Consider the following 23,111-nt stretch of genomic DNA (forward strand, 5'->3'; position numbering starts at 1 on the left):
TTATTACGAGATTAATCGACTATTTCGAAAGTTTTATTACGAGATTAATCGACTATTTCAAAAGTTGTCTTTCTCTTAAACTGAATCACAATTCGCGATTGAAAACTATCGCTACGTCCCCTTTGGTTCGCCATTGAAACCTAGATAGCAGACGCTATTAGTTTTTCCTCGTAAATTTAACTTTATAAATAATGATACCTTCTGCATTTTAATATAATTTTTGCTTATTTATTTAACTTTTTAATTTATCTGTAGCAGACGCTAGATCATAGGCGCTACCTTGGAGAAGCTAGCGCCGTTACGCCACCTAAACTCGTTTCGGTAACGAATAGGGTGATGACAATGCTCTGTAAAACGTCTGGCAACCATGATGAGCAGACTCAGCGAGCGGACATGAGCTTCATTTTGAGCTACTTTCCCCGATTTCCCGTCGTGTTTGTTCCTTCTAATAAATTAAAATAAGCGGAGCGTGCCTATCACTGCCATATACCTTACTTCGTAATCTAGCAGCCTAGCTAAGAGGGATGGAAACGGGTAAGGTAACACGTCAAGACTAAATAAATTTTACCTTTACTATATATTTAATATTATCTATTATAACAGTTAAGAAATAATGACAAAGAACTAAATGATTATGATTATATTAGATGGAAATAATAACTATTAAAAACTTTATTTCAGGCAGATTAGAGCCTGAACGGATCGTTGTTTTCAAAAGTCCAATCCGTCCATGATCACTCGGTTCGAATTAAATTCCTCCGTGAGCTGTTTATGTCGGATACGATCCGTATACGTTGCATCCTTAAGTAATTTAATCCGAACTGTCCGATCTGACAATCAAAATAATCCAATCTGTGAAAAATCCAATCCGTAGGATTACAGATGAATGTTCTCCTTTTAGGCGCTTAAATAAAACATCTTCCCAGAAATTGCCAATAAGTAATATTTCCGACAGCCAGGACTCATAAGTTATTATTTATATAGTGCTTGGTGAAATATTAGAAAGCTGGAAACTTTCTCGAACGTAACATCAGTTTTTTGCTAAGCCTTAACATGCCAAAAAAGTTACCTGGTTAAAAGGAAACACTTGTTGCATACCGTACTGCAAACGAAATATGTTTAGTTCTAAAGGAATGAGTTTTCATCTTTTTCCAAAAGATAATTTTATACGAAATGAATTAACTCTGCCTCCATGAGAAGCTTTAAAATTGCCTGGTATTATAAAAATATTACATATAATTTTAATTATTTATACCATAAGAGGATGATAATAATAATAATAATATTATCTTCTTATACTTACGTCGTTAGTTTTAAAAACATTATATATGTTACCTTAAAATATATAATCGAAAATTAACATTAGTATGTTCCTTATACACGTGAGCCGACGCGTTTCTTATCTGACGCAAAATTCTCATGAGGGCAAAAACGCGTCTCCAAATGGCTTATATATGACTTTGTGGCTAGCCATTCTAACCGTTTAACCGACCGACCGGAAATAGCTCCTTCCCAGAAGAATTTGGAGAGGGGAGTAGAAACCGAGTATCTTTTATTGAAGCATCCATTCCGATCCGTCCGTGGTCCGTTCACTTCGGATCCAATCCGTCCGTAGTCTGTACACTTCGGATCCAATCCGTCCGTAGTCTGTACACTTCGGATTCAATCCGTTCGTGGTTCGGTCTCTTCAGATCCAATCCGTAATTTAAAATAATCCAATCTGTGAAAAAATATAATCCGTAGGATTACGGATGAATATATCCGAATTACAATTTGACGGTTTGGATTTGGTTGAATGAAACCGAGACTGTCACTGAACGGATTTGGGTTTTAAAAAATGTAATCCGTTCGTGAACCTTGGCTAGGAATTGGAGAGTTTCGCTTTTTACTTATTCTTCCACATATTGAATTTTCTTAAACGGATTGAAGTGTCAACAAATTAAGCGGCTACGGATTCGAGGTGTTACAGAGTAAGGCTTATCTGTGAATAAAATTAGCGAATAAGTAGATTAGTCCTTTGCCTTACAGTCCATAGGTGGTTCCTTTTAACTTATCTGTGAATACGTTGACGATGAGATAAATGTTTAAATCTAATGTATTACATTAAATACAACTTATGATTGTACGATTTTCACTTTTCAGTTTAACACACATTACCCACCACCAATACCCCCATTATGCACCCATGGGGTTCGGAAGGAATTAACAACTTTAAAGGGGTGACTTTACCCTAGCTACCCTACTTTGTACTTTTCACATTAACATGTTAAGCAATCAAACGCAGAAATTATGCACCAAAGTCTTAATAATACGCATCACAAAAGTTAATGGTAACATTTAATTGTAAAAATTTTGCTTTTCCTTTTGCATTTATAGAGGGTCAGGATTACCTCAGTTTTAAGCTAGCTTATTGAAATACTTGGGTTTTGTTTTTCTCACTTTGGGGCTGTTCACAAATTACGTAACGCAAAAAATACACTTTTTGAACTCCCCCCTTCCCCTCGCAACTAAGAGTAAATCATTTATTTATTTATTTCACTAATAGGAACTTGGCCTACCAAGCCGAAACGGCTTTTGCACAGGCACTTACAGAAAAGAATCACTCGCATGAAGCGAATATACAAAGTAAAAAAGAAATAATATTAATGATAATACAAAACAAAACATTGACATACCGTTGAAAAGGCAAGAATATTTAAGGGGAAAGAACAGCTCAGTGCAGGAATTAAGGGGTGACAATTAAGTGGGCAGTTACAGAGGAGCGGAATTTATGATAGTCCTATTAAAACAATAGACTGCGGAAGTTTATTCCAATCGTTAATAACAGAATGGGAAAAAGAATTGAGTCTCAGTGCCGTGTTGGCACGTGGTTTGCTGAGCTTAAGGGTGTGGCCCCTAGTTCGGTTCCCCGAGTCTAGGGCAAAGTAGTCGGAAAAACCCAGATCTAATTTGTTACTGAAAAATTTGTGGAGTAAGCACAGGTTATTGAGTTTATGGCGCATCATTACTGGTTATATTTTTAAGGCTTTTAGCCGGGCAGGAGCGGGCCGTACTGAAAATTTGGAAGCAAGTTTTGTAAACTGGTTCTGAGCTTTTTCGAGTGCCTGTTGGTCTGTCATCGCGTGTGGGGTCCAAATTGGTGAGCAGTAGTCAAAAATGGGAAGGATCAGAGAGTTGTAAAGCGATTTGACCAACAGAGGCGACCGGAAGTAGAGGTTCCTCCGCACTAGACCAGTGACCGCGCGAACTCGTTTGGCAACCTTGTTGGTGTGGCTAGAGAACTTCAAGGAGGGGTCAAGTTGTACACCCAGATCTCGCTCCGAGAGAGTAGTTTTGAGGGGCGTACCGTTTAAAGTGTAAGTAAAATTGTAGTTTTTGTGGCCCAGGTGGAGGACAGAGCACTTTGATTGTTTTTTTATTACAATAGCTATTAGGTTTAAAAAATAATAATAATTGAAGTTAATATTCCATCTGTGAAGTTAAAGCGGGTAAATACGCATTAAAGGGAATAGAACCTCCAACGTGTTCTTTATGGAAGACCCCATCAATTTCCTTTATTCCCTTCACATTCAGCGATTATCAGCGCCGCAGGTGTGAAAACCATGGGAGGCAGCGGAACCCTCGGAGGGCGACCGAAATACCAGAGGTTATATTCCCTTTAAGCTTTAAAATAGCGTTATTCAAAATTGAACGTCAAATTCCAGGAAGTTGCTTTATATTATTAGTCCATGGTGCCGCTACCGAGTAGCGCTATTTCGTATTTTTTTGGCATAACCATGAAGAAAGGATGTACTTAAATATTTTCCCATAGTGGTATTATGTTACTTATGTTATTACTCATCGCAATGACCATCACCAATTTAGGAAATAGCCAAAAACAATAACAACAATCGAAAATTCGACCTTAAAAAAGGCTCTACTTCCTAATGGCTTCAAAAGTCGCTTGGTGACTTAGGCCTAAGGTGGTGCCTTGGGTATTAGCCTAGCCTAGCTGATTAACAGTAAAATGAAACCTTTGTTAATTATAATTTACAGTTTACTTACTTTTACAAATTACGACAAACGGTAATCAACTAAATTATTAATGACTTTTAACAAAACTCTCCTATTTGAGGCATAATGGTTCATTATTAATCACACTGACAACGTAACTGCGACGTCGTTTACTGGGAATGTTGCCGAGAGTGGTAGACAATTGCCGGATGACCTCATTGAGACACTATAACCCGAAAAAAGACACAAATGGCGACGATGCGACTTGATAAAAAGTAACAAAATTTCGCGATCCCCTCTTAGCCTCTCACGGCCAAAACAACTAAGTCATCAAGCGACTTTCAAAGTCAATAATTCAGGTGGCCGGGTTACAATGCGTAGGAGGGTGGTGGCAAGGCCTGCATGTCACGTGAGCCAACAGCTCCCTACACTAACTACTACCGTTAACCTCTACAAGTTTTTATTGAAGGGGAAACCGAAGAGCTTTGGTGAAAACCCCTTAAAACAGTGGGGGAGAGAACTGGCAAACTCAACGCAGGAGGAGTTGTTCCGAATTTTCACTCAGTGCCACAAGTTAGGATCGAACACGGTTCCTCTTGCTGCGAGGCGAAAGTGCTAACCACTCCGTCAGCCCACAAATATCTCGCGTTCTATAATACCTCGCTTCAAAAACATTTCCGTAATTTAAAAGCGGTTAAAGGGAATATAACCTTTGGTATTTCTGTCGCCCTCCGAGGGTTCCAATATTGTCCGCTGCCTCCCGTGGCTTTTCACACCTGCGGCGCTGATAATCGCTGATTGAAAAGGGAATAAAGGAAATTGATGGGGTCTTCCATAAAGAACGCGTTGGAGGTTCTATTACCTTTAAAATACCTTCATTTTCAATTTCGGAATTTTTATTTAAAATTAAAAGTATCCCCCCTCCCATTTTAGTTTTATGGCGCTTGGCTACAATTACCCCTTTTGACCCCCTTTATTCGAACCTGACATGGAGTGTGCAAATTAACATTTTATCAACAATAAATAGAAATAACACCTATTTGTACGTTAAGTCCCGCTCACACTATACAAATAATTTGGCCACTTAACCCTATGCATCAGGCATCTTATTTTACTCAAGAAAACTGTAAAGTGTGATCAGAAAAAGTTGTAACTATTGTTTCAATTTTTCTGTTACACAATACGATGTTTTTGCGTTCAATTAATTTATTTAATTGGATACAATTAAGTAACCCATTTACTTGCAATGTGAACGGGGCTTTAGACCAAATAGTTAGTATATACTAAAAAACATATCTTGTGAAATTGGCATTTTATAAAATAGTCAAAACGTCACCTCCTAAAATAAGTGGTTTCAAATTATACATCCATGGTTAATCAGCGTAGGAAGCGGGAAAAACTCCGCGGCAGCCAGGGCGAAGCAGAAAGGGAAATTCTTAGTGGCAACTCCAACAACAGGGGCCAGCTGCTGGCGTGACTTCTAAGTAGAGTAAGAACTCGCGATTACCTGATAATTATGGTGTGTCATTTTGACCTCCAACACTTTCGAATTGAACCCCCCCCCCCCCCCCTCCCCCGAGACATCCAAACCTTATCATTTTTATGCTGAATTGCACAAAACGTTTCCCCAGGTTACGAAAATGGGGTACCGAAATCGACCCAATTTCGAACCTTCATAGGATCGGGGACCCTAGTCGCGCGTATTGACCCTAGACGGAGCACCATGATGTTTTCTTTCGTAAGGCTATCTCATGAACTATGGTTGCCACGATTTTTACTCTTGTATATATGTCCGTGATACATAAACTACGATGACCAGAATGTTTAGTCTCGTAAACCACGATGACCTTGAGGGTTTTTATCGTAATCATCGGTGACCACGACATACTATCTCGTTAACCAGGATTACCACTATTTATGTTCTCCTAAATGATAGTGACAACGATATTTTATGTTTTAAACCACGATGACCACAATATTTTCTTTTATAAACCTCGATGACAACGATATCCACGACATTTATTTCTTAAACCACAATTACCACAGTGATATATCTCGTAACCCGCAATTATCATGAGGTTTTCTCGTGTAAAATACGGTGACCGAGATTATTATAAAAATGTATTTAATCGTAAACTATGATGACCACGATGTTTTCAGTCGTAAATCATGTTTGCCTCGATGCTTTCTCGCGTAAACCATGAAGAACACGATGTTTTTCCAGAAACATCACAGGCGAACAATGGTTTTTACGCAAAAATCTCAAAGGATCACTTTGATATTTCTAAGCTAAGTTGAGTCGAATACAATCTGAAGAGCAACAGGGACGCATCTCAAACGTAAAAAGAATAAATTGATATTAACACCGCTCCGAAGATTCTCCGAATTCCTCAGTTATAATTTGGACCATGGAATCACTGCCATTATCGCCATACAAAAACAACCCGGCCCGGTGGCTCTAAACTATAGCGATATCTAACGTTCAGGACTAATTAAAACGAGTAAGAAGTCAAAATCCGTAACTAACCAAGCAATCCATCTATTCGGATATATTAGTCCGTATTACTACAAATTTAAGCGTTTTTATCTTTGGATTGGACTGTTCGAATTATATTTACTACGCATAAAACGCTTACGGTTGCACCCGAAGTGAACGGACCACGGACGGATTGAATTTAGAAAACCCGAATCTGTTCAGTATCGGATTCATCGAATCAAAATGCAATCCGTTAATATTTAAGAGGTGAAAATCCGTAACCGACCACTCCGTCCAATTATTCGGATACATTCATCCGTATTCCGTAATCCTACGGATTGGATTTTTTCACAAACTGTATTATATTAATTGTCGGATCGGACGGTTCGGATTAAATTTCTTACGGATTATATCCGAAGAAAAAGGGCCGCGGACGGATTGGATCCGAAGTGTACGGATCACGGACGGATTGGGTTTTGAAAATCTAAATTCTTTTAGGATCAGATTAATCCAAGCAAAATCCAATCCGTAAAATTTTAAGATGTAAAAATCCACAACCGACCAATTTGTCCATTGCTACGGATTACTTAACCGTAACCGTACTGATTGGACGGATCGGATTTTTCACGGAGTATCCCATGAATGTATTCATTTCAACCATGAAGATCGAACTGCAATAGGTAGTCTGACCTTAGTCGCTAGGATGGGAGGGGCTTAGCTATCATGACGTCGGTCACGCGCCGCCGCTCAAAAATTGTATCGAAGGGCCACGTTTTGTAACTTAAGTTAAGTTTCAAAACGTGGCCCTTCGATACAATTTTAATTGAACGAAAATAGGTAAGAATATGATTAACAAATTCATTTATTTATGATTATCAATAGTCGTCTCAATAAACGGCGCTCGCCTTTCGCTTCTCCCATGACGTAGTCACTAATCTGAAATATTTTCGGTCGGGCGGTAACAGGGTTGCCAATTCAACCGGTAACCAACCAACTAAGCCAACTTCAATCCGACTTGTAAAATAGATTTTGCGTTTCACTTTCACCATGCTTTCACAAAAGAGACAAGCCTTTGCACACGTGTTCGTCCTTGGCGAAGTAAATGATAAATTTTATATGATATAAAGGTAAAATCTTTTTTAAATTTTTATATAACTTTTACCGCCTAAAATGTGGTCTTATTTTTTGGCCCCGCTTCAAAACCAAGAGGCAAGGACTAAATAAAACATAGCTTTCCAGTATACGCTCTCAGTGCTATTACTCCTTGGGGACTCGCTGATCTGAATTTATTGAGACGCCTATTGATTTTGTAGTAGTAGAGGTATTTTTCTAAGAATCACTAGTCATTTTCTTCGCCGGGTAAATCGCGCCATCCCGGAAACGTTTTGTGGATCGAGTCAATGACAAATGTCTCCTGATTGGCTCAAGTGATTACGTAAAACGCAGAAAGGAACCGCCCATCCACGGCCAACTTTGATCTCTCGCGCTACAGCGACCACCTCATTCGTTGACGTTTCTGTGTTAACCTATGAGCAAAAGATGTGTATGACGTGAGTGCCCCTAGCGGATTATTATTTTTAGAAAAGTTTTTACATTGAAGACAATATAAAAACTGAGCGTGGCGCTGAACTCCTACACGTTATAGTACAGTTTATAGGGGGAAAATCCTTGCTCGCGGAATTTCGACGAATGGACGCTTCAATAAAAGATACTCGGTTTTTACTCCCCTCTCCAAATTCATCTGGGAAGGAACTATTTCCGGTCGGTCGGTTAAACGGTTAGAATTGCTAGCCAAAAAGTCATATATAAGCCATTTGGAGACGCGTTTTTGCCCTCATGAGAATTTTGCGTCAGATAAGAAATGCGTGGGCTCACGTAAATAAGGAACATACTAATGTTAATTTTCAATAATATATTTTAAGGTAAAATATATAATGTTACTAAATCTAAGTATAAGAAGATAATATTATTATTATTAACATCCTCTTATGGTATAAATAATCAAAATTATACGGAATATTTTTATATTACCGGGCAATTTTAAGGCTTCTCATGGAGGCAGAGTTAATTCATTTCGTATAAAATTATCTTTCGGAAAAAGATGTAAACTAATTCCTTTAGAACTAAACGTATTACTTTTGCAATACGGTAGGCAATAAGTGTTTCCTTTTAACCAGATAACCTTTTTTGGCATGTTAAGGCTTAGCAAAAAACCGATGTTATGTTCGAGAAAAGTTTCCAGCTTTCTAATATTTCAACAAGCACTATATAAATAGTAACTTATGAGTCCTGGCTGTCAAAAATATTACTTCTTGGCAATTTCTGGGAAGATGTTTTATTTAAGCGCCTATTTGTTGGCCGCTGTAGCGCGAACAGCGCGTGATCAAAGTTGGCCCACGGACTGTAAATTTACAGTCCGTGGTTGGCCGTAGCCCATCTTAGCCCCAGATCACGGCCCACTGTGCATGCGCTCGCGTTCTCTCGCCACATAGCCCGGTAAATCAGCCTAATAAAGTGAATTTCATTTAAGACCGCTACGTAGGCTGTGGCGCTATAATCTGACCCCTCTTTAACATAGAATCCTTCGGAGATGTTGGTTTTTGATTCGTAATGAAAAAGATTGAGGATTAATCGCATTTTCAAGGAAATGAAAGGTAAATCAACTCTTTTTATACGTTATAATAACTTCCCGCCGAAAATAATATTTTAAAATCCAAGATGTCAGCCGCTTGTTACTCTATAGGATCCTTGGCTGCACTAAGGGATATATGAAACTTTAGGGTCTCTGGTAAAACCTAGGAGGATGATCTTCCTAGGTAAAACTAACCAAAGGAAAAGAGTAAAAAAAAAGCCAGAATCACGTGGTAAATTTTATAAGAATGATTAAGCATGGCTCCAAATAGATGCGCGTCCAAAAATTGTTATAATATTTATAACAAATTGTCTAGGTTTTTTTAAGTTTCCAAAGAAGAACCAAGGTAATTATTTTTTTTTAATTTACTTCTGTAGCGTTTTCGTTGTACTGTAATTTGCAAAACAATTCGTAAAGTTTAAAATTCGCACGTCTTTTAGGCTATAGACTATATAAATTACTACATAGTGCGTCCACTTGTCTCATATAGGAATATGACCTGAAATGCAAAACTGTTACTCCCCTAATACCGGGCAATTAGCGGCTCCCCGGACCCCCGTCGCACCTACGGTAACGTAGCTCGAGCCAAAGATAATCTAGAGTACGTACAACTTTAATTTAAGGCTGTAGCGCCATCTTACGGAAGGCAGTGTTACTAGATTAACATATTTCTTGTTAGTTTTACTCCATTCCACTAGATGACGCCATAATACGGGTGTTAGGCTGATGCATACTGGATTACTGGTTACCAAAGACTATATAAGCTATCGCTATAAGAATTTATATAGTCTTTGATTTTTACCAACGCCTCATTTTCACAATGGCAGCTATTGAAGTTAGATCGTTATTCCGCCGTTCCTTCAGTAAGTTTTAAACTTTTAATTAAATCCATTGTCATCCTATCTTGTTTTAATTATTTATGTAATTGAACATATTTTCTTGGTTTTATAATTAACTAACTTTAGTTAGATACCACTATTTTCACTATAAATGGTTTTTTATAAAACGTTGGGGATAGCCTAAAATAGTGTGAACACGCGGATGGCAACTGGCAATATTATTGTATTATATTTCATGTATTATTAAATTTCCAGATATGGATAATGTAGGTTCAGTCGTATTTCATGTAAAATGGGTCATGCGGAATTTACGGACGTTAAATTCAATTTCCTAAAATTAAGGTAATCTACATCTTCATTTATGTATGTATGATGTACCAAATATTTGTTATGATGAAGTGTTATCTTGGTCTGTGTTTCTGATTAAAATGCTGTTACTAGATACCTGAAGCCTGTATACAAATTATTGGCCAATTATTTCAAATGTGTCCTTAAATATTGAAATATTTTTTTATCATTTTACAGTAATAGTCAAGCTGAAAGACTGACTGATGATGGATTATTAATATCTGCTCTGTAGTCAACTTGCAGAGGTAATGTATCTTATTTATTTCCTTTAATAACTAATCAATGTGATGACTTTTTCATTATCTTGGTTCCGTGTTTCTGATCAAATGAAGTATAATAGATATCTGACTAATTTAATTTAAACCATAAATTAATAATGTTTATTGTGTTAGAAATTACATTACATTGTGTTTTTAGGATCAACTAGAGTCTTGAATATCGAGCGGAGGTGGTTAAAATTCTGGAAAAATAAACAGTAAGCTATACACATTGAATGTAGTTTTTAAAATATGATGAATAACCAATCTATCTTTGGCTGTGGTACTGAGCTTCTGTGATAGAATGATGTTAATCTGATAAAATTTTGAAATTGCAATATCTTAAGAGATTAAATTTTTTCGAAAATATTTAATAATAGCACTTGGATTTTGTTAGATTGTCTCAAAGTATTCTTATGAAGTGTCTCGCTGAAGTTTACCTTTTGTTCGTCGTGGAATTTGAGTAGGATCTATAATTAATACATTAGTTGTGTCGATATTGACGTAAAAAGCGGAGTTAAATCTTTTCTCCAGCTTAAGTTTTTCTGGTACTCCACTATGTTCATAAGGACACTGGAAAGTAAATATCTTGGTTAAGTTAAGACCTTTGTTTCATTCTAAAATTAACCTACGTGTCTGCAAGCATTTCCACAACATTTGCCTTTTAGATAATGGTAAAGACCGGACAGTACTTTCAATCCAGTTTCTGGATCATTGTATGTAAATTTACCTGTCTAAAAATTTATATTTGTGTAAAGAAAGATGTAAAATAAAGTTGAAATTCACCTACTTCATTAGCGTGTTTGTGTAGTGTGTGTATTTCGTTTTCTTTTATATTCAAGACTTTGAAATCCACATTGTTTTCTAATTCTTGGAAGTATTTGGCATATTCCTCTGTTCTTATCCATCGTTTTTCAGCTCTAGCTTTTTTGGACTCGTCACATGGTGACCTTGGGGTCAGAAAGATACTTCTAAGTTGTTTTTTTAAAGGACTAAGGGTTTCTATAGTTAGTTTCCATGGTATCATATTGAATTATAACATGACTCATTACATAATTTTATCCGAATATTTCTGAAAGGTCCGCGCGTAACGCATTGTAGCCCGTTGGCCCCGTTCCCAACCCACGGACGAAGTTGGCACTTTGCGGAGAGTGTTGCCAATGTGCGAAAGTTGAAATTCCCATTGCTGGCAGCGTTGCCAGATCGAAAATCTGAAATTGTATCTAGGCCAAAAAATTATCGATTTTCCTGGAAAATTATCGTACATTTCTTTTTGGCGATAAATTTTAATTCATACATAAATGCGTTGAATTTAGATGATTTTTTAAAGCACTACAGGAATTTTAATTCAGGGAAATAAACAAAATGTCTATTATCATTATTAACTGAACTTAATATGTTTAAAAATGTTTTAAAAAATGCGGTAATAGCTAGGAGTAATAAACTCACACTCTGGACTACGCGTACAGAAAATGTATATCATTCATTTTAAGAAGAAAAGTTATATAAATTTATAATAAAATATAAATCGTTCGTAGGTTTTTAAAAAAATTTAAAGATTATCGTACATTATAGTACGTTGAGGCAGAATTATCGAAATAATGGTACGATATCGTACGCCATGAAAATTATAGTACGCCCTAAAAATTTTGATTAAATTATCGCACTGTGCGATAATTATCGTACGTCTGGCAACGCTGATTGCTGGATAGTAAATTCCCACACCCCTATTTAGCCCTGCTCTCAACGGAAAACATACTAAAATTTTGTTGAAATTATAATTTTTAAACATTTTGGTTGTAGTATTAGGAGGCGCTTCCTTCAAATTATTTTTAAAATTTCAAGATTCACGAAATACACTGCTCTATATAATTTTGAGCTTTTTATTGATAGCCAAATTAAAAAAAAAGTATAAATACCCGCAGACATGAAAATAGACCCATAACAAAAGAGGGGCCGCAGACGAGGCTTAAGTGAGACCTCTGGACTGAACATCCTGTTTGTGACGTTTTGAACCACGTGACCGCCATTGAAATATACAGGCGGAAGTAAGGAAACGGATGTTCCGTCCAAATGCTGAGTTGCCAGGTAAAAATGTTAATTTTCGGCCCCACAACTTTCATAATGGGTCTATTTCAACAAAATTACCTTTTTCGCACAGAGCCAAAATGGACCCCAAAATTCCCACAATATGGAAAATTTTCCACAATCATGTTAGCATAAAATATTTACTAATTTTATCGCGCGATCTAGCAACCGTTAGTGGAACAAATATGAATTTTAGGGCATAAATGATGATAAACCTTAAAGCATATGTAACATAACTCGCATTGGAGGCAAAGTTCGCGCCATGTAATCTGAGAAACTACTTTAACCCCTTTCGGCGGTGCCGACCCCCTTCGCGGACCGTTACAAATTTAGGGCATTGCACGAGGTACATGCGAAAACTGGTTTTAAAAACGTCGCTCTCCGCGAAATAGCTAGCAGCTAAGTTCGTAGTCTCCGCGCGCACGTGTGTACCAAAATCAAAACTTAATGTTTTAGTTTTGTGTTATAATGATGGAAAATTCTCGGAGAGTTATGGATGTTATTATTAAGAATTATGCTGAAGACGTAAACGTATTTATTTCATGCCATTTACTTTAAGGAATTATAAATCCGAATATTTCAGTGTTCGTTTCTTTCTCTTCCACAGATTTTGGATATTCAGTTACTAAGCCTAGATCTACCTTATCTACGTCTTCTAACGCTTTGCTTTTTTTTAAATATCTTCATTGTTTTCAATTTCAACGAGTTCAGTTTGAACTCCAGTCGTATGCAACTCTTTTATGTATAAATTACATTGACTTGCCTGGTTTTTAGAATTTTCTGGCATTAATGCTGTGGTTTTTTTCCGAGCCATTTAGAACTGAAAATTAAGCGGACGATCGAAAGAGCTTATAGGAAATCCCGCCAGGGTGTTTAGCATCGCGAAACACTACTTTTACAAATTTCCGAACAAAATTTTCCAATGCTTTACAGGCGATCTGATTGGGTGGCACTCAAAGGGTGGGAAGCATTGGGGGTTTGCACCTTAGATTTCATGGAAACCAAAGGGAAAGGTACAGAATACCGCAAATGCGAGACTTTCTGTTTATGTCTATTTATTTTTGCTCATAAGTATGCAACTAGCTCTATTTCTTCACTAACGGTTTGTTTCACAGATATAGCGTCATCCGTACCCTACGTAATATTTGATGTAATATTTGACGTCATATTTGATGTAATATTTGACGTCATCGAATCTCAAATGCCGATTATATAAAATACGAGAGGTCACGTGATTACGTTAGATTCATCGTGCAGTTAAAGTTAGAGAGCGCGCATATTTTGGTTTTTGTTGAGCTCGCGCGAAAACGCACGAGACCCTCTACACGGAAATATTATGAAGCACACGCTCCAAAAAATCACACTTTTTATACATGTATGCGTATATATTATTTATAGAAAGAGCTATTAGCTCTACTTCTGATCATAGCCGTCAGCCCGTCAATTTAGACGGCTATGTTCTGATAAACCGATGGCCATTATTTAAGTCATGGCCGCCTCCATGTGCTCGTTCCACGTGCGCTCCCTCTCGCGCCAGTATTGTTCATTTTCCCCAACCTTTTCTTTTTCTAAACTACTCATTATTTAACTTCATTCGCACAAACCAAAGATAATATAACTACGTACCCTAGATTCGAAATCAAGCTCCTTGCGGGTAAACGCATGCTCTTAATGAGTTACCGGCGGAAGTCGGAAAAACCTTCCTCCATGGAGGTGGCAGCGCTACCGCCATCTAGTTTTTTTTCCTCCTTGGTCGTGATACTTTCAATTTGTAGTCTAATTCTGTATGATGCACATGGTGTGAAGGCCTCCGCTGCCATATACACCAATAAAGTCTTTCTTATTTTTGAAAAAAAAAGAAGAGCTAGGGCTAGACCATAGAAATCTCATAGGTAACTAGAATGCTGCCGTGTAACTGGCAAATGGGCCAAACGCCGTGGCAGACGATAGCCAGATCTCAGCTAATCAGAGCTCAAAGAGTGGTTCTGCCAAGAATTTAATGTCACCAGAGAGAATGACGTCACCTATCTCCCGCTATAGTAGCGGATCCAAGAAGGATTATTATCCTCCTTGGTGGAACCACTCTACGGCCTCTCATTGCCTGAAGGTTCAAGGCGAACTGGCGTCAAGCTCGGCCGTAGGCGGCAGCATTCTAGTTACCTATGAGATTTCTATGGGCTTACATACCCTTAACAGCTCTGAGAGTCCAAGTTGGGAAGTCGCGGGAAAATAGAATGAAAATTGAAAAAATAACAAAAACCAAATAAACAGAACTCAATAGGCGCTTAAATTAAACATCTTCCCAGAAATTGCCAAGAAGTAATATTTCCGACAGCCAGGACTCATAAGTTATTATTTATATAGTGCTTGGTGAAATATTAGAAAGGTGGAAACTTTCTCGAACGTAACATCAGTTTTTTGCTAAGCTTTAACATGCCAAAAAAGTTACCTGGTTAAAAGGAAACACTTGTTGCATACCGTACTGCAAACGAAATATGTTTAGTTCTAAAGGAATGAGTTTTCATCTTTTTCCAAAAGATAATTTTATACGAAATAATTTAACTCTGCCTCCATGAGAAGCTTAAAAATTGCCTGGTATTATAAAAATATTACATATAATTTTAATTATTTATACCATAAGAGGATGATAATAATAATAATATTATCTTCTTATACTTACGTCGTTAGTTTTAAAAACATTATATATGTTACCTAAAATATATTATTGAAAATTAACATTAGTATGTTCCTTATACACGTGAGCCGACGCGTTTCTTATCTGACGCAAAATTCTCATGAGGGCAAAAACGCGTCTCCAATTGGCTTAAATATGACTTTGTGGCTAGCCATTCTAACCGTTTAACCGACCGACCGGAAATAGCTCCTTCCCAGAAGAATTTGGAGAGGGGAGTAGAAACCGAGTATCTTTTATTGAAGCATCCATTACACAAATCTATAGGAGACTTGAGGGCACATTAACTTTTAAGTTTTACTTGAATTTTAAGTTTAGCTTTAAAAAGATGAATAGCCCTCATGGAAAAAAAATTCCGCAGGAAGAGCATTCCAATGAGGAATAACTAAAACTCTGCGAAAAAAATGAATTTTTAAGGGTTTTCTTGTTGGAGGTTTATGGGAGTGACCACGAGTGCGGCGGCGTGCCAGTATTACCATTCGCAAAAGTAAAATATGGTTGATTTGGGTCACATAAAATTTTAAAAAGCGATGTTAAATCTAGATAAAGTCTACGAGATTGAAGGGGGACCCAATTAGGTTTAGCCAACCGTACATCACGAGTTAATTTACGAAGGGAATAGGGAACACGGGAAGCACAAGCATGAACATTTTCGATTAACTGAACATCCTGAGACAGATAGGGGCTCCAAATTTGACTAGAAAATTCCAAGAGAGGGCGGACGTAACAGTCAAAGAGGTGACTAAGCATAGCAGGGCTGATTCCAGAAAAATTAGCTTTAATGGTGGCAAGGAGGCCAGAGGCACGACCACAAACCTTAGTAATGTGTGTGCGAAAAGAGAGGTTATTGGATACGTGAACACCCAGGTCGCGACACTCATTAACTCTTTGAATATTACGGTTAAAGAGGTAATATGGGGATGGAATTCCCGTATCACATTGCTCTCGTTGGATAGAGAGCGCAACTGATTTAGAGTCATTGAAAATGAGTCCATTGGTTTGAGACCAGAGTTCAAGAGTTCGAAGGTCAGATTGAAAGGTGATGATGTTAGCGAAAGATTTTATCATACGGAACACTTTGAGGTCATCAGCGAAAAGTCGGAGGTCAGATTTGATGTTGTGGGGGATGTCGTTAATGTACAAGACGAACAATAGAGGCAGGAGTCACTCATAAAATTACCGACGCGCACCCGTTGAGAGCGGAAGAGAGGATAATTCTTCAGCCACGTGAGAACATTGTTCCGGATGTTAAAAGTGGACTCGAGTTTTGCCAGGAGACGATGATGGGGGACCGAGTCAAAAGCTTTAGCTATATCAAGGTAAATCGCATCGACACGTTGGTTATTATCAAAGGCATCCAGCCCAATAGCCATAGTAGATAGCAGATTCGATTCGGGAGAGTTTCGTTTGGCCGACTTCTCATTTGGCCGACCACAAAATACACGTTACGCCGACTGTCCATTTGGCCGACTGCACATTTGTCCGACTGAGAAATCGGACAAATGGACAGTGCATTTGACCGACTGCTCATTTTTCCGACTACTCATTTGACCGACTGCTCAAATACTCTTGTTTATATAGACTTGCTTTGAAGAATTAAGGGAACATCATATAACTGTTCTTACGGATGAAGCTTTAAGTTATTTATCAATATTTTAAGTTGAACGATCTAATGTATTTCATAAACTTTAAACAAACAGAAATGTTAGTGAATGATATACCGTAGTTTTTGCAAAACTCATATTGACATGATTTCCCCATCTAGGAAATGTCAAATGTTTATTTAATAAAAAATTAATTATTTGATCAATAGATGGCGCATACTCCTCGGAAGTCTATGGGGCCCGATTTTTCCGACTTCCGGGGCGAACTCACAAGGAGACGACCCGAGGTGTAACACACCGATTTGGTAGACCTCCATGTTACTTGAAAAACCCTATAGGGAAATGTCTCCATAGGCAACCGTTTTGCCATGGCACGGCCAACTTCGATCACGCGTACCGCGCTTTAGCGGCCCCGACAATCGCCTGAATTTAACGTGTATGTATTTTCCTAACGTTAGTCAGATAGGAAAAATCCACAAAAAACAATTATTTTTAAATAAATTTTAAAAAACATTGAATTAAACCGAATTTAGGTTAATATTTAACTAATAGTATAATATTTTTTTAATGATTCTAATTTTGTAACGGTGTTTATAAATTATAAAAGAGTTAAACAGAAACGAAGAACATCCTCTGGATGCTGCCAGCAACATAGTATTATTGTTTAATACTTGAAACACATGTAAATAAATAAATAAAACCAAAAGTGAAAAGAAGATTCACTGTAACTCCAGCGTAAATATATTATTTTAACATTTTTTATTAAATAATATTAAGTTAAAATATATAATATAATAAGTGCAATAAATTATAATTTTAGGTTTCAACAAGTGAACTTGAGGTAATAGACAGTATAGCTAGGGCGGTTGTAAAGGGCTGCCAGACTGACCCCGACAAAGACTCTAGTCATAGGTAGCATAGCGTTTTGTCTACTTAGAGAGAATGATCCACTTATGATATATACTATTAATAAAAATTTGTTATTATTAAACATTTATAAATTTTAAGAGAGACATTATTTACGCGTCAAAACGCTCTAAACACCTCTACAGCCTTCAAAACTATGTATTCTAATATGGCGCCTTCGCGTAAAAAACGCGTCTCTTTTTCTTCATTTAATATTTATAAGGTAATATTTTTTTAATTATGAATTATACATAAATATATTGCGAAAAGAAACTTACTATACCTTGTTTTTTCTAAATAGGAAAGTGGAAAACCGAAGAAAAAACATTTTTTCCGCGATTTCGCTTGTATTCCCCGCATTTGGTGATAGAAGGTTTTTGGTCGTATGTAGCGCCCCTATCGGGATTATTCATACACACAAATTAACATTAGATGCGAGGCGGTTGACGTCGTAGTCCACCTTTTTACTGGTTAGTGGTGAAACAAACCGTTAGTGAAGATTTTTGAATGGAATAAAGGTACAGTGGCATACTTATGGGTAATTATGTTGCAGATGCTGTAGAAAAGGTTAGTTTTCATTACGCCTTGGTCTCAAAAATTAGTTGACAAAGAAGATTTCTCGGCAAACCGAGCATAAGCCGCATAACTTCGTTTAAGGATGTAAAATGTTAAATTATACTTCGTAGGGATATTTATTTATTGATAAACCATATTTCCACGATGAAATAGCATTAGAAAATCCATATATGACGGTCTTCGCTCCGCACTATTTGTTCTCCCCAAACCTTTTCTGAAAAATCAACTGGAGCCTGCGTACGTATATATTTCAATAACATCAGCAGAGTAGGTCCTAGTACGTCACTCATGCTCTTTCCTATAGATAAAAAATTTGCGACCAAAATGGTGGCCATGACCAAAGCTACGTAACATATCTTTTTAAGCGCACCGGAATAACAATTATACTGCGATATTGAGTTTCTATAGAAGAGAAATCGCGAAAAGCGCCGAAAGAAGGGAAAACCCAAGATATTCATGATGTATTTATGATCTGTTGGGGTACAGCCCTTTTGTAACACGGCGGCTCACCAAAAGTGGGCGCACGGTCAAACTAAAACTGTACTAGCAAATCAGAAGTTAATTTACTTCTGGGATAAGAAATATAATAAAAAATTGAAACAAAGAATAAAAAACACTGTTGAAATACTGGTACATATCAAAAAGATGACCAGTTGGATGACTTAGGCCTAAGGTGGTGCCTTGGGTATTAGCCTAGCCTAGCTGAACCAAAATATAAAGTAGCTCTCGTCGTACGAATTCGAGTTCATCAAGCGCTAAATTCTATCAAGCTCTATTTAAGTACATGCATCGTCTACTAGCTTCGCTTTTATGTGGGCGTTTTCGACCACATCTGCCACCCAAGATTAAGTTTACTTTTCGCTTATATTAAATTCAATCTTATACCTATAAATTTCTTAGTATCGTGCGACGTGGCGATGGCTCGATTGTAAAACACTAGCATATCCATCTAAGGACCCGGGTACGATTCTCCACCGATCCATCGCGACCTTATCTAGAAAAATTTTATTTATTTTTCGATTATATTACACGCGCTCCTAGTCCTGAAATTATTGTAAACTGGCAAAGTGGCGGTGGCTCGGTAGTAAAACCGTTGCCTACCCTGATGCAATAGAACTGGGTTTGATTACCATTATTCCACACAATATTAGGTTTATTTTTAGATTATATTCAATCGGTTAGTATTCCGGACTTTCTCTGTTTGTAACCAACCTTAGTTCAGACGCCAGGGTAACGTGGTCCGGAGGCTTAGAATGAGGTTACACATTAACTATTCTAGTATAATAAGATCTCGACCAATAACTGTTCGTCATTCCCACCAAGGAAAGAGAATGTAACTTTGTAGCCTCTAGGGGAGAACTTACTCGTCCAATGAAATTTGTTAGCGTGTTTAAAGGCTAGCTACGTTCTCCTTGTGTTTGTTGCTCCTAGCTGCCACTAACCATGTTGTAATTTGGAGGTTTTCATCTATAAATTTCTACATTTTAAAAAATATAGTATTGTCGTCCAGAATACTACGGTCAGGTTTTTGAACGCTGGTCGTTTCTAGTTTCGACATCATCCTCAAACTCTTCTTAATGGAAAATACCCATGACGTCTTGTATTACGTGACACGAAGAGTACGCTACGATACCATACTCTTTCCACGATCATTGCGAAACGAAGACGGTGCCTCTCTCTTATCACGCTCATAGTAAACACTAGTAAAGCGCTCTACTCATTCCACGATCATTGTGAAACGAAACGGTGTCCCTCTATTTAAGCGCTCCAGTGCCGGCCCGAGGCAAGTTTTAGGATGGAGCGAGAACCGATTTTGGCGCACCCCTTCGAGCCTTGCTTGCCCCTAATATAAAAATATTTTTTTCCTTTTATTTTCTTTACCACTGAGGCGCCCCCTGAGACTTGGCGCTCATGATTTTTCACGTAATTTTTAGAGCGCCCGCTTAAATCATAGAATTATATACCACGTTTACCTAGGGAATATAGTACCCACAATTCTCTAGTGCAATTTATTGTGGGAGTAGATGGGGCTGTACATCAGCTTCGTTTTAACTAGATTTCCATAAGAAAAATGCCTACCAGTTTTCAGGTCAATTCCAATAACCTCGGTTCATTTACTTTTGGTAATGTCAAATCTATTTTTTCGGTTTCCGATTTGTTTCCTTTTTTAAAACCTATTAAACATGAATTAGTAAGTTATTGCGAGACCTTTATAAAGTTGAGAATTGGATTGAGAAATTAAAGCGAGCACAAATCAAATACAGTTTTCAATATTATATTTTACGAAAATAATTTTATCGATTTAAATTCACCCTTCTTTATTCTGCGCTGGATAAAGAAATCTTCTCACTTTTACCACGTAAAAGGTTTTCTAACCATTCTTTATTATACGTCTCCATTTCGATTTCTAAATACCAACGACTAACCTAACGACTCGAGAGAGAGAAAAGATTGTATAATCAAGGATCTGTGGTATCTCCAGCGCGCAATTGAAATCTGAACAGCTGACGAACAAACGCAACGTGGTGGAACAACACTTCGCGAAATCGCGCACGCGTGAGGAAGAGAGTTAACAAGCTCAAGGACACTACAAATAGTTTTACTGATAAATATTAACAGGACTTAAAAAATTCCGAATATTTCCGACCGAAACGAAACTTGCGCAGGTCTCTAATAATTGCTTCTCGTATCTCAAATCACAAAATTGGAGCAAAAGTTGTCTTTTCTACGTCTCTGGAAACTGCGAACACAATGATAACACTTTGCCCCGTGTTGCCAACTGCGAACACCGTGACAGACACGACGAAAGCTATACCTCTCCGTGAAAAACTAACTCGGAGTGGTAAATAGGATATCACTAAGGTAAAATATGCGATAAACACTATCCCCTCTCTGATTTCTATGGTATAGAAGGGGTGTGGTCTCTCAATCGATCAGGTTCTCTCGACCAATAAAAAAAGGGGAACATTACAAACAAGGGTGTAACCACAAGGTCAACAAATGAAGGGAACTCCAGTTACAGTGTTATAGACTCTCCCAAAGCACTGTTTAAAGCTACCAAGTGGTTCTACCGGTTGCTTCACAATGGATCGCCTTGTCTTATCCCTTTGAAGATTTTGAACTTCGACGTGATTACATTATTTAACTTCACGCACGCTTTCGCCGATGAGTGGTCCAAAGCCCACATGTTGAATAATCTTGAAAGGTAGTTATGGTCGACCCTGTCAAACGCCTTTACTTGATCTAGGGCTACTATCGCCAGGGGAATATTTGATTTTGCAAAGTACTGAATGATATCACGCACCATTGCAATGTTTGAGCTTATAGCGCGTCCGCGAGGATACTTGACGTCATATCTTCGCTTAAGACGCTACCAATTACTTTGCGAATCCTATTCGCCAAAACCTTTGCAATAATTTTATAGCCCGCGTTCAATAAAGAGATCGGCCGTCAATTCTGAAGCAGTCTCGGGTCTCCATTCTTAAATATTAATATAATGATAGCTATGGATAAAGACCTCTGGATTGTCTTTAGGGCTGTGAGGGAGTAGAACATTTGGAAAAGAACGTCACCCATTAAAGGCCAAAAGTGATGGTAGAAATCGTTTGTCAAGCCATCTCGACCCGGAGATTTTCCTTTGGGTAAGTTTTTTATTACTCCATCAAACTCACACTTCGAGAGTTCCATTTGACATACTACTGAGTCGGTCACGAATAGTTAAATGGGTAAAATTTCATGGTATTGGTCATTAAGGTTCACTTGTTCGAGTTTAAATAGATCTTGGTAAAATCTTCGCCCCTCTTTTAATATTTCTACTTTACTTCCAGCTTCAGTACCGTCTTATTTTGTAACACCGAATAAACTGTTTATGCTTTTAAATTTCCCCCCAAAAGGAGGCGTTCCGAAGGATATTTTGACGCCAACACAAAATGGACCTTGGATCTGGTAAGTATCCCCATCGCTTTTATTTCTTGTTTAATTTAAGCGTTAATTTTTCTTTTTCTTTTTCGGGTATTGCAGAATCGTTTGAGATCTTCGCTTGTATTCGCCGTATTTCGCTTGACATCTTCGATGTAGAACGGGAGATATAATCTTTGCATGTATTTTTTATTAATAATTTGGTTTTTCCCAACAGGGGAACCTATCTTCTACGTTCTCGGGGAAGAGTTTTATCCTCTCTTTCCAAAAGAAAATAAAAATATCTAGAAAGGTTTTATCCTGTAACAGCGACTGGCATTCCAATTTTCGGTTTCTATATTTAAATCCCAAAAACGGGTACATGATCAGATTTAGTGCCTCCTTGAAGGCAATAAATTCTCTTGACCAGCGGGAGTAGTGTTGGGGAAACGTAGAATCTGTCCAGCCGCGCCCTTTTTTCCGGGTCAGCGCTGCATGTCCATGTCGTATCGCGACTAAATGGGTGAAGAGTTCTGTACACGTCTTTCAGATAGTAAAAATTCAAAAGATCTGTGAGTTTATTTCTGAGCAAGAATCTGGTTTCAATGGTGTTATATCGGTATAGATTAGGATTCCACCTACACCGACCTTTTTGTTTAAGTTCTGATATATATATATAAAGATGAGTTTTGTATATATATGTTTGTCCACTATAGGAATCTACAGTTTTCAACTTAAGTCGACCACATTTGGTATACTATCTCATAGTACCCAGACTGTGGTTTTCAACGGTTACGGTTGAC

General features: G+C 37.6%; 1 protein-coding gene and 1 long non-coding RNA gene across 5 annotated transcripts; one reads left to right on the forward strand and one right to left on the reverse strand.

Moving 5' to 3' along the window:
- Positions 1 to 9,906: 9,906 nt before the first annotated feature.
- Positions 9,907 to 11,339, forward strand: LOC149943888 (uncharacterized). The gene is made up of 5 exons (XR_016480853.1): positions 9,907 to 9,964; positions 10,196 to 10,282; positions 10,466 to 10,533; positions 10,706 to 10,763; positions 10,943 to 11,339. It is a non-coding gene; the product is annotated as an uncharacterized LOC149943888 (long non-coding RNA).
- LOC149943889 (uncharacterized) lies at positions 10,646 to 11,721 on the reverse strand. 4 transcript variants are annotated; one of them, XM_090174953.1, is made up of 5 exons: positions 11,598 to 11,721; positions 11,336 to 11,537; positions 11,178 to 11,279; positions 10,986 to 11,118; positions 10,646 to 10,748 (listed from the first exon to the last, which is right to left on the reverse strand). In XM_090174953.1, the coding sequence occupies exons 1-5, from the start codon at positions 11,639 to 11,641 to the stop codon at positions 10,741 to 10,743; spliced, it is 489 nt and encodes a 162-aa protein (XP_090031079.1). In that variant the 5' UTR covers positions 11,642 to 11,721; the 3' UTR covers positions 10,646 to 10,740. The 4 variants fall into 4 exon arrangements, with proteins under 4 accessions (XP_090031079.1, XP_090031080.1, XP_090031081.1 ...); XM_090174954.1 differs by having other exon boundaries at positions 10,646 to 10,860; XM_090174955.1 differs by lacking the exon at positions 10,646 to 10,748 and having other exon boundaries at positions 10,871 to 11,118; positions 11,336 to 11,495.
- Positions 11,722 to 23,111: the final 11,390 nt, after the last annotated feature.

The sequence above is a fragment of the Leiobunum rupestre genome, chromosome 5 (assembly GCF_980474605.1).
Source record: "Leiobunum rupestre chromosome 5, qqLeiRupe1.1.hap1, whole genome shotgun sequence".
In the NCBI taxonomy this organism is placed as follows: Eukaryota; Metazoa; Arthropoda; class Arachnida; order Opiliones; family Sclerosomatidae; genus Leiobunum; species Leiobunum rupestre.

What these genes read in the sequence shown, in the direction of transcription:
- LOC149943889 (XM_090174952.1), bottom strand. Translation starts at nt 11,641, where the DNA reads ATGCGTTACGCGCGGACCTTTCAGAAATATTCGGATAAAATTAT. An exon ending in TACACAAACACGCTAATGAA is followed by an intron (nt 11,280 to 11,335) that starts GTAGGTGAATTT and finishes ATAAATTTTTAG; the next exon opens with ACAGGTAAATTTACATACAA. An exon ending in GTGGAAATGCTTGCAGACAC is followed by an intron (nt 11,119 to 11,177) that starts GTAGGTTAATTT and finishes TTTACTTTCCAG; the next exon opens with TGTCCTTATGAACATAGTGG.